At 41.0% G+C, this 12,169-nt stretch overlaps 1 protein-coding gene across 12 annotated transcripts in view; it reads right to left on the reverse strand.

Moving 5' to 3' along the window:
• Nucleotides 1-9,575: 9,575 nt before the first annotated feature.
• PRSS23 (serine protease 23) overlaps nucleotides 9,576-12,169 on the reverse strand; it is a 46,484-nt gene continuing 43,890 nt past the window's right edge. For 6 of the 12 annotated variants that reach the window (XM_039462290.2, XM_074400376.1, XM_074400374.1 and 3 more), the window contains one exon: nucleotides 9,576-11,137. In XM_039462290.2, coding sequence (XP_039318224.1) covers nucleotides 9,970-11,124 — 1,155 coding nt within the window. In that variant the 5' untranslated portion in view covers nucleotides 11,125-11,137 and the 3' untranslated portion in view covers nucleotides 9,576-9,969. Of the gene's footprint in view, nucleotides 11,138-11,297; nucleotides 11,401-12,169 lie in introns of all 12 variants that reach the window. The other 6 variants (XM_039462285.2, XM_074400372.1, XM_074400378.1 and 3 more) reach the window with 2 other exon arrangements.

Genomic DNA, 12,169 nt, shown 5'->3' on the forward strand with positions numbered 1-12,169 from the left:
GGAAAGGATCAAACTAAAAACAAATTCAAAGCAACCAAGAATTGCCTATGAGCATCTGGGAAATAGTCATAAGTTAAATGAACCACTAGGGGGCAATCCAAGAATGAGCAAAAGTCAGTCCGGTTGGCAAAGAAGATGCCTTGGAAATTTTTTTTTTTAAAGTACATTTTCCAACACATGAAGAAATCTGAGATTGTTTAATCTGAATATACAGAACAAGGTGATATTTCAAAATTTCTATTTATTTTTTTCAAGTTACTTGTTGATTTAGAAAGGAAAGGTATTCCTAAATGGTCAGAAACACTTATTAAATACAAATTGATCAGGATCATGTTATAATGAAAAACAATGGTTGGAACAACAGTATATCCTAAAAATTTAGATCCCCCCAGGCATTCTAGAAACTTCTGAATGTTGGCCATTAAAAACAGATTTCAATTAACGATATATATGATGTGGTACACCATAAAGGAAACGAGAATATTTGATTAGCATGTATAAATGAATCAAATAACAAATGATTTGTTTTACGCTTGTACTAATGATACAAAGTTTTTAGGTATGTAATGCAGCTTTGCAGATATGTGCACATGTTTTTTTTCTGGTATATATTCTTTCCAGCTAACTTGGCATGTGCTAACCAGTTGCTAACAGGGATTAAATCAAGGACTAAGCATCTTGGTCAAGGATCAAACATCTCTTGTTCTGTATTTGCCTTCCCTGAGGCTCCCGTCTCCTCACCTGGAGGCATGGTTAGTTGCTCCATTGTTGGTAGTCTCATGGCACCTTGCTATTAGTAGAAGAAGAGCAGAACTCCCAAGGCAGATTGCTAAGGTATTAATCCCATTTCTAGCTGTGTGTTTTTTGGCAAGTTACCCGGCTTCAATTAGCCCCTCTCTGACATGAACACAAACTCGATGTCTACGTCATAGGTTTGTAGGGGGAGGTGAATGAATTCATATATGTAAAGCATTTGTAGAAGTGTCTGGCATATAACAGGTACTCAATACATGCTTGCTGGTTTCATAAATGAATAATCTGATACTAGCCTGAACGTAATATAAATTCATTACAAGATCAAATTCATGAAGAAACTGCAAGATGCCTGGATGCATTTTCATTGGCTATTAAAAAGTCAACTGGCCAGTGGCAAACAGGAGAGGGGAATAGTGACACTCTTGAAAAGACATTCTAATTGGTATTCAGGTCCACCAGACAAGCCTTTGTCTTACTTCTAGAATATGGTGACAATCTATGAGCCAGAAATATAGGCGTTGCAATAAAAGTGTAGAGTTTTGTCTCAAAAATGTCAGTCAGTCATTTGGAAAAGTTCTATCTGCAGTCACAGGATTTCTCCCTTTGTTTTTCATCTTTTCAACTGTAGCCATCCAAAGAGTTTAAAAATAGCCACATGGTTAACTCTCTGAACAGACTGACACATTTCAAAAGAAAAATTTTTAAAAATAGCATCTGAAAGAAACACCATATAAAAAGTTACAGGGAGTTCCAGAGTCAAGAAAAACATGATCCAAGATATACTATACATGAAATAGAAAGCATGAGGGAAACAGAAGCTCACAGTTAGAAGGTAATAAAAAAAAAATCACATAAAAGTCTTTCTTGCCCCTCAAAAACTTTATTTTCAAGCAAAAATAGGCCATTTTGAAAAAAATATAGAACGGAAATAAATCTGATCACAGATGTTAATGTCCAGATTTATACACTCAAGCATGACCATTATATTTTATTCTTCCACAAAAGTGAGTCTTATAAATAACTGGATTTTCAAGTTAAACTTTTTTTGCAGATGAATCTTCATAAGGATTTTATAATTTTTGAGACCTCAGACAAAAAGAGTGAAGAGATTTTGGGAACTTCAACAGTTTGAAGAATAAAATAAAGCATAAAGAGGCTGATCGGTAAAGATATAATCAAGGAATTGAATGGATTCTTCCTGATATTATGTTATATTCAACCAACACATCTTTCCTGTGAGAACAGAAAAACAAAATGGTGGCATTTCTATTCCGACTCTGTGTTCAGCTGGTCTGGAAATTATTCCAGAGTGGTAAAATGTGTCACTTTAAAAGGACAGTGACCTTATGTCCCAGAATGGCTTATCCACAGAGGATATTAGTCATGCTTGGGGTTATATTAGTTTACCAAACATGGCATTTTCCATCAGGGAACTGGATATGGAGCAAGTATTAATAAACCCAAGAAAGGAAATGTAATAATCAGGCAGGATGGCAACTCAAAGATTTGTTAAAATGTATGGGAAACATTCAACTCATTTAATTTACAAAGTGGCAATTCCATTGCACTGAGACCAAGATATTTTTGTGGAGAGGGTAGTTACTGAGCCTCATCACTTTGGGAGGTACAGCAAGAGTCATGATTACAGTAACCTCAAAATGAGAAGTCGTATGAACACCCTGAGCACAGGGATGCATCTCCGTCATCTCTGCCGCCCCAGCACAGTGACTGGCACCAAGGTGGGCTTGAGGACATTTGCTGAATGAATAACTGAATGATTCATTAATTGAAGAGATGGAGGAAGGGCAACCTAGCTAGAGTATAAGAGAGCTTGAACAATGATAGAGGGTGGAAAACACGGATGTGTTCAGTACAACCTGACTAGATGCCAGACTGTGTGATTCTGGGAAGCAATAAAGGATAAATCTGATCACTATATTGGATGGTTAATGGATTCAAGGTTAAGAAAACTAAATTTGGTCCTCTAGTGACCAATATTTAGTCAATAAGAAACATAGGGGAGGGGCCTGGTCAGGTCTTTGCTTTAAAACGTGTCTTGGGCAGGTGTGGGTGAATTAAAAGGCTCAGAACCCAGATTGGAATCTGCTGTCATAGTTAAAGCAGAAAGAACAAGGTGAAATCAGGGCAGTGACAGAGGAGCCGGAGAGGAGGCAATGCACAGCACAAAACTCTAACTTGTTGCCTGTGAGATGTGGGAGAGGATCTCTGTCATGACAGGCTAAGTCATGACAGACAGACAGAGAGAAAGACAGACGTTCATTTCCTCACCAAATATTTCCTGTGCTAGACCATGGGACAGAAAAGGGAAAGCAGAGAAGAACAGAACTCAGCCCCTACTCTTGCAAGGCTTTCAGTCAAGTAGGAAAGACAGACACATAAATAAAAACAGCAATGTAATACATGCTAGAATAGAACAGAATACATACAACACATCACAAGAGCTTTATTCTGGGATGCATTTGGGATCCAAGGAATCTCCAAGCTCAAGTAATCCTAATTCATCATGTTTTAGGTCATATAAACCATCTGGGATAATTCATCCAACCATCCATTTGAATAGCATTATTTATTGAGAACCTACGTGCCAGGCACTGTTCTCATTGTGGGGACACAACAGACAAAAACTCCTGCCCTCATGAGATTACAATCTAGTGGCAGAGGACAAATAAAAAAATATGACACGGGGTTAGTGTTAAGTGCAAAGCAGAGACAATAAAACAGGGAAGGGCAATAAGAACTGTCAACACAGGGGTTGGGAAGCATTGAACTTCAGAGAAGATGGCCAGGGAAGGCCATCCTGAGAAGACAGCTCATTGGTTGGCAAGATCTGGCTACTGTTTCCATGACTGCGGATCAGTTTCTAGGCCCTTATTCTGTTTATTTCATTTCCTGAGACTCTTCTCACTCTCTAAGGCAAACACTTCAGTTTTTCTTCATTGGATTGGAACTTGACACTCCTCAAAGCTGTTCTTGCTCTTTATGGAAGAGAGGGCCTCAGTCCTTTTAATAGCCCAAAGACAAGGGCAGTGATAAATCAAGGCTAAGAAAGCATTTGGTATTTTTACACACTTGATGTACACATAGACAAATACCACACTGAAGAGTCACCCTGTACTTTCTGGCTCTCAGAAAATGTTAGGCCAGGCAGGAGGGGTGGGCCACCCTGAGCCCACGTGTGAACTACCCCATCGATACCTGGGTTCTTGCTCTTCCTGTGGGCAGAGCTGTCCCAAGTATCCCCGGAGGATTCAGTTAATCAATCACTCATTCACAGCGTGAGAAGCACACCTGGTGCACAGTGCCCTGTGCTCTCATGGTGGGCGCACAGAGATATATAAGGCAGGGTTTTGCTTGTCATGAAAACAGCTGGGGCTTGGAGGACTAGACAGACTCCTCCTGGTCTCCTGCCCTCTGCCCCGTCTTTCCCACCACAGCCAGAGGGACATTTCTCAACACAACCTAAAGCACAACCTGACCTTGTCCCACTCCTAGTCTCTTTATCTCTCAACTTGACTTCCAACCTTTTTCTCTTGGTTTCTCTGAGGCCACATTTTCCCTATTGTCCTCAGTCTTATTGGTGGCTTCTTCCTGCATCCTCCTCCTCCTCTTCTACTGAACCCAGCAACTAAATGTTGGTGGACTGGGACTCTGTCCTCAGCCCTCCTCTCTTCTCAAGCCACATTTTCTCCCCAGGTAATGTTCTCTCTGTGTGGTTTAAATACCATCTTCAAGTGCATTTGAGATATTTCTACTGAGCTTCACCGTCAGAGATCCTACAGTTTATTTGACAACCGGCATTTGGGTATCCACTAGAAACCTAACATGACTGACGCAGGAATTCTTGGTTTTCATTTCCACAGAAGAATCGAATCCTCTTCCTTTAGTCTCTCCCGTCTCAGCAAATGGTACCTGGAATCTGCCTGGTTGCTCAGGCCCCACCCCTAGCAGTCATTCTTGATTCCTCCTTTACCACACCTTTTCATGTTGGCTCTACTTTCAAATACATACTCTTCCAGATATGACCACTATTCAACATGCTCTACTTCCACAGTTAAAGTTTCTGCCATTTCTTACCTGGATTACTAGTTTTCCCATTCCCACTGCCTAAAATCCATTTTCCGTTCAGCATCTGAAGAGATATTGTAAAATATGAATTCGTTTCAGGGCTGCACTGCGACTTTCATAGGCACAAAGCACTTTTGCCTTCATGGGTCTCCTCCTCCATTAAAAATATTAAAAATTATATTTTATGACTGTGTTAATAAATACATTAGCATTATATTAACACATTTTATTAGTTCTAAAAGTTCACTTTCTTCTGATTTTAAAATAAATTAAAATGTTTCTGTGTGATCTCTAAACCTGCTGTGGGCCCTAGGCACTGTGCCTACTGTACCTTCACAGATAAAGCAGTCCTGATTAGACCCCACCAGGGCTCCTACCTAAAGTCCTTTGACTGTATCCCCCTGGCAAGTAGGATGAGTTAAAAAGATCTTGCCAGAATCCTTAATTTCTATATGAAAAAGATAGATTCTGGCTATCTTTTTGAACTATCTATTTTTTTGAACTCTTACCCATCTGTCTCTTAAACAGAATGAATTTGATCCTGCCAGGGTCCCTTGCACTTCAGTTTATTCAGGTTTGAATATGTTCCCTTCCAGATGCTCAATGAGCTACTAACACACAGGTGTAGCAAGCCTATGAGTTTCTTGTGGGTTGTGCAAATAGGAAAGAAGATGAGCAGGCTTGAAGCATCTTGCTGGCTGTCTACTTGAGAGAGCTATCTTTTAGATAAAGATGCCCCAAAAGCAGGAGACAGAGGGTTATATCACCGAGGTAAGAGCTAAGGAGGGTAGAAGAGCTGGCGTTATCCGAGAAGCAGTAACCACTGAAGAGAGAACATCATCGCAGTGATAAAGATAAAGATGCTTGTCTCCTTTCTCTCTTCCTCTGCTTCAACTGACCCACTGAGAAGCTGAAATCCAGAAGAGGGAGGATCTTTAAACCATATAGGATGGTTTAAATTTTAAACCATACTGCATTGAGATTTATTTGCCAAAATTAAGTAGGCAACTATGGAATCAGTCTGCCCAACTCGAAGGCCATCATCTTCCCATACCAGGCTGCTATCTCAGCTCTCAGCCCTGTTTACTCTTTTTTTTTTTTCCTTTTTCTCTCTCTTATTTATTTATTTATTTTTTGGAGACAGAGTCTCACTCTGTTGCCTAGGCTGGAGTGCAGTTGTGCAACTTTGACTCACTGCATCCTCCGACTCCTGGATTCAAGTGATTCTCCTGCTTTACTTCCCTAGTAGCTGGGACTACAGGCATGTGCCACCACACCTGGCTACTTTTTGTATTTTTAGTAGAGAAAGGGTTTCACCATGTTAGCAGGGCTGGTCTGGAATTCCTCACCTTAGGTGATCCACCCACCTCGGCCTCCCAAAGTGGTAGGACTACAGGCGTGAGCCACCATGCCCAGGCACGCTCTGTTTACTCTTGTTCTGGAAGCTGGTTTATTTCCTCCTCTGGGGGAACCCCAGACTAAAAACAGATGTGTCATTCATCTTGCAGAAATGGCTTCCTGTCTACCATATATGTACTGTGATCCCACCTCATCAAAAGGATTTTTAAATGCCCTTCCCCTATTGGAGGCCCTCAAAATGCTGAGCCAGGCAGAGAAGGTATCACAGGATTCACAATGGAAGCCCAGAGAGGAGAAATGCAGGGAGCTGCCGCCCCACCTGTTCCTTGATTAGCAAGAATGGCTGCCAGTCTGCACCTGTACAGTGCTTTGAAAGGTTAACAACTAAGTGACCAAACATGCTTGTTGGTCAAGACATACCTGGCGTACAACTGCTGTCCCAGCCTCATTATCCATAGCAATCTCAAAAGAATCCCATTCTGAATGATAAATGAAATGGCTACCTTATCAAACATCCATAGAAATCAACGGACAGAGGCAACTTCAAGACACACTTGAGCTGGTTCATGACGAGAACAAAGAAAAACTGCAGACACAAACAGCAGCAGAACCCAGGCAAAGTACGAAGGAAGCCCTCAGTGAGCGTTGGGGATCACTGTCAGAATTCCTCTGTACGCCCTGGATGGCTGCCATTTACCCTTCAGTTAGCAGACAGTAGCCTAGAGCCATCATTCCAGGGCAGGCTTAGTCATCCATAACAAGTTCTGAGTTAAAGACCTCCTGTAGGGTTTGTTAGAGAGAGAGTGATTCCTTGAATACGTGATCCAGGCATCACTCCATGCCTCCCTTCCCTTCAAGCAGGTAGATTGAGCTACACAAAGAACAGGGAACTGGGAGCATAACCTTGGTATTTCAATCCCTTTTTGGTCCAAAAACAGTAAAAAGAAAGAAAACACATACAACTTTGCCATTTACTGGCTCGTATTTCCTCTTTAAGGCTATTTTCTTTAAGGTTATTTTCCCACCTTTTAAAAACACTATCTCCTTCCCAAAATTCAAAATTTGGAGTAAAGTCTATGTAAAATATGTGTCCCCAATTCTTCCACATACTTCTGATTCTCAGGGACAGATAATTTTCAAATTTATTATTTCACACTGTGAAGATGTCCAAATCCTGATTACAGGGTCTGGTTAAACCCTAAAGGCACTGACACCTGACCCCACTGGGACTCATCATTCTTTCTAATTATCACCTCTACCAAAAGGCTGTTACAGAGATGCCCAGAATGTATTTATTAGAACACCAGATTGCTTATAGGTATTATATGAGAAAAGAAGGGTTTTGTGATCAAAGATGTTTATTTAAATGCAGATTTTATAACCTCAACTTGTCTCTTCACAACAGATCTTCCCAGAGCTTTTAATGTACAGACAGGCATGCAAACCTCTGATAAAGAGAGGGGAAATGGAGAGGCATCTTCCTCTGACTTGGTGATACGACCCTTTTTACTTTTGGTAGAAAATCATAAGGCACGAGTGTTTAAGGAACACACTTTGGGAAACGCGGTTCTACTAGCGTTACTAGGCACATATGCTTCTAATGTGTGTAATTAATACATGTAAAGTACTAATTGTATTAATAATACCATGAGTCATTTTTTTTCTTTTTCTGTCAACTATGATAGTTTAATATCATGCTTTCTTTTATTATCACTAAAAAGATGGACATGTTGAATTATTTTACTATTTTATGGTTCTATGAGTTAAGCTGTATATAGCATATGGGTTGTATTATTCTTTAGTAAACTACATCTACTTGTGAACTAAATTTTGATTTCATTTTGACTTTGTACCATTGTCTAACTTTGCAAAAAATCAAGGAATCAAGGTGCTTCATAAAAGTAGTAGCATCTATTAAAAAAAAAAATCCATTCAGATCTTGGTGTTTAGTGAACTTTTTTTCACCAAGCTAAAGCAAAAACAAACAAAACCCCCAAATACCAGACATAAAAATGGAGACCTCTCTTCCTCAGGCTAGATTCCTGTTAGATTCCAAAGCAAACTGTGCTGGAACTCAGAATTTTCCTGGCGGTTCTGCGTCTCCTTGCTGTGCATTGTATTTCTTACATGATTTGAAGCAAGCACTGTGGTTGTACATTTCTTGAGTGCCTTATCAGAATTATCCTTTCAAAAAGCTCAAGAATGTCAAGTAAAAAGGCCGCCCAGAGAATGTCTAAGCAAGAGTGCTCCGTCTGAATATCCTCACAAATTGCTACAATGCAGTTTTACCTGGTGTGCAAGCACAGAAAACATGTGCCTTGTAGTCTATTTGCTTTTTTCTCCCTGATACATTTAGAAAGGAGTGCTTAGGCTGAGAGCCATACAATAAAAACATGTAATAAGTCCAAGTCTTTTCTTTATATGCTGTGATTTGATTATCATATTGATAAAAACCTTTGTGAAGGCCTTCATTGGAAGGCATGATGCCGATCCATCTTGCAATCTCCCAATTTTCATTTTTACTATTATCCCTAATTAGCTATAACCTAGAACATTCCAGAAAAAGCAGCCCTTTTAAAGCTAGTGGGGAAAAGGCCACACTGCTTTTCTTAAAGTAACTTCCAAGTATTTTTACTCTGAGAGAGAAAAGTTTCCAAATTGAAGAATTACATAGCTCCCAGAAAGCACACTGAAAACTATGTAGAATAATTTTTTTATCAGGCTGGAGGACCGTGCCAGGCTCCAAACAAGTGGTTATTCTGTTGTGACATCTGCCGAGCAATGCTTCCATTGTTCTCTGGAATTTAATTCATTTTAAATTACTCCATCCAAATGATAAAACATGAGATGTGCTATAATCCAGGGGTAAAATGCTATGATTGTTTTTAGTGTGACCACAACTGTTTGCTGGGAGGAAATAGAGCCTGTTCTAATTAAGCCCTGATTATTGTCTTCTGAAGAATAGCTAGTTCCAGAAACGTGAGTAAAATCCTGTTAAATGGAAGGATTGGGATAAACACTCTTGATCACTCTGGTAAGACGTTAAAGGTGGGAGAGCCATATGCAAATGCTTCCTACAAAGCAGTGAAAGAGAAACTATTTTCAGAACTAAAAGTCGCTTGGGATACTGGTTTACTATAAGGTGTAGTTTAATATGTGTATCAATATAGTCAACACAAATTGTTTTACTGTTCAAAGACTACTGTGCAAATGCCTCCAAATCCAAAATATTCTATCTGCCTAAGAAATGTCAAAGTTCCTAAATGGAAACACTACCATATGGAAGCATTAATGATCAGGCACTGAAAAAAACAAAACAAAACAAAACACTGCCACCAAGATGAATCTCAGAAGAAAACACACATACACACATATAAGAATTCATATCTCTTGTATGCCAAATATTTAATATAAACCTTTGAAACAAGTTCAGATGAAATAAAAATCAAAGTTTTCAAAAATGTGAAGGATTAACTTAATTGTCAAATATTCTCCATTGCCCCAAACATCAGTATTTTTTTTAATCTATGCAAAAGTAGGTCTTCAAACTGCTTAAATGATATGATATGATACACAAACCGGTTTTCAAATGATAAAGCCAGTCATCTCGCAATCTTAAGAAATTAGGTGGATTATATGACACATCTCACACACACACACACACACACACACACACACACACGTGCACACCAATGACAAAAAACAATTTAGCGTCTCCTAAAATAAGTACATGAAGACCCTTAAGTGCTGCCAGGAAAGAATGCTGTGTCACCCCTCCCTACAATCCAAGTAGTTTCCTTTAATCCAATAGCAAATCTGGGCATATTTGAGAGGGGTGATTCTGACAGCTACATTGAAATCCTGAGGGGAGCCATTCATGTCCACCCACTGGTGCCCTGAAAAGATGCCGATAATTTTTCGCTCCCATTTTTGCTGCTGTCTTTTCCACATCCTCACGTAGACCCCTGACCCGCTGGCCCCTGGCTGGGCATCACATTGCTGGTAGAGCAGGTCATAGGTCTCATCTTTGACATCACAGAAGCGATACACCAAATTGCCTGGCCGGTCATTGTCATAACCAGAGAAGTGGATTCTGCCCCCTGGTAGCTGCTTAGCTGGAGGGCTCACCCCAATCTTCATAAATTTTCTCTTGTGGGGCTTTTTGAGTTCCAAGAGGGCATAGTCATAATCCATGCCAATGTCATTGGCATTGCCCTTGATCCAGCCCTTGGGCACATGAGTGCGTTTCACCCGGATCCACTGAAATTTCATCTTCTCAGGCATGGCTGAAGTGGAGTCGTTGGCCCCTCGACCACCGTCTTTAAACTTGGGCTTCAGGAAGCCCACTCGAAGCTTCTGGGTTCCTTTCACATAGGTCTTTCCATCATGTATGCAGTGGGCAGCTGTGAGGACATGCTTCTCCGCCACCAGGGTGCCGGTGCAGCCCGTGGATAACTTCACTGAGGTTGAGAAAGGGTAGTTCAGCAGGAAGTCCTTCCCAAAAATGTTGAACCTGCTGTCATAGCCATAAATCTGCCGCTTCCTCCGGGACTTTCCTGAAGATCCCGAGTCTCGGTGTTGGGCCCCACCTCCACTACTGCTGAGGATGTAGATGCCCACCTGCGTCTCTGTGCGGCTGCCATTGGCATAGAGCGTTTCATAAGACAGATACTGCTTGGCCTCTTCGTAAGTGGGAAGCGGAGTTCCCTTATGACATTGGGGTCCACATGAAGAGGATACTTCCAATTTGGCTTCTGCTCCAAAGTCTGGCTTGGCTAAATTGAGGGTAGACTGGGGCAAGACGACAGGGAGGCGGTACGCAGGCCAAGTGGGTTTCCAGGGGACACTGTAAGGGCTCACTTGCCCAACAGCACAGAGCAGAAGGAGGAAGAGAAGGAAGAGGAGCCCTGGAATCCCCGCCATGCTGAGCACTGTTCTGCAGAAACAAAGACAAGCAGGTCAGGAGGGCAAGGGCTGAACGTTCATTTGCTGCAGACGGTAAAGCCCAGCAGCAGGCCTGTCATTGTTTCTAAGTCTGTGAACCCTCCTCAGGAATCAGGGTGTGGAGAGGAATCCTTAGATAACGTCTCACTTACAATGCAAGGGCTTGACCTTGGGAACGTTCCTGTGGCTGGGTGCCTGAAGTGAAATTGGGCGTTCCTTCCCTTCTACGTTTAAGATGCCCCAAACGATGGCAGCCTGCAGAGCAGCATGCACACAGTCATTAGTCCCCTGGCTAATCAATTGACCGGCCCCAATTTCCATGTAATTTTGAGCCCTCTTTGTGCTTGATTCGAAACCTCCTCTTCTATCTTCCTGATGCCCCTGCCTTTCCTTCCTTCTTCTCTCTCATTATCATTGTAACATGTACTTGGAAAATTTTCAGGGCAACTTGCTCATTCAGAGGATCAATTTAAATTACATGGCTTACTGAGTGACTGAGACATCAAAGAAAGACAGCTCCAAGGTGTCATAATTACCACTACTCCTATGGTTTTTAAATGATGGTGCATCTGAGAACGGTATGAGACTTTTTTTGTTTTTTGCTTTGAATTTACAACAACCTTTACTATTATATATTGAGTTCCAGAGTGGCTAGGCCTCTAATAAAATATTTCTCCTTCCTTGGATTATGTTGTACACTACCAGGATCTTTGTCAATATCTAAAGCTTTAACATTGCATCAGTATAACATTATGACTGTTCCCGTTGGTTACTTTTTCAGTTGTTTGTATTTGCATTCCCAGCTAGATGCCTTAAATTTGGGTCTATTTTAGCACTCAACAAACATTTGTTAAATGGATGCTTGTATTAATGGAAAAGTGAATAAATGGTGCATGCTGACTGCTAATGACATGGGTGATGTGGTAGCTCAGAGAAAGGGCTTGAGGCCAGTTGTGGGGAGTAAGAACAGGAGAGGCCTTGCAGGGGAAGTGATGCTTGAGAAATTACATGCCACAGCCTCACT

This window comes from Saimiri boliviensis, chromosome 6 (assembly GCF_048565385.1).
Source record: "Saimiri boliviensis isolate mSaiBol1 chromosome 6, mSaiBol1.pri, whole genome shotgun sequence".
Taxonomy (NCBI): domain Eukaryota; kingdom Metazoa; phylum Chordata; class Mammalia; order Primates; family Cebidae; genus Saimiri; species Saimiri boliviensis.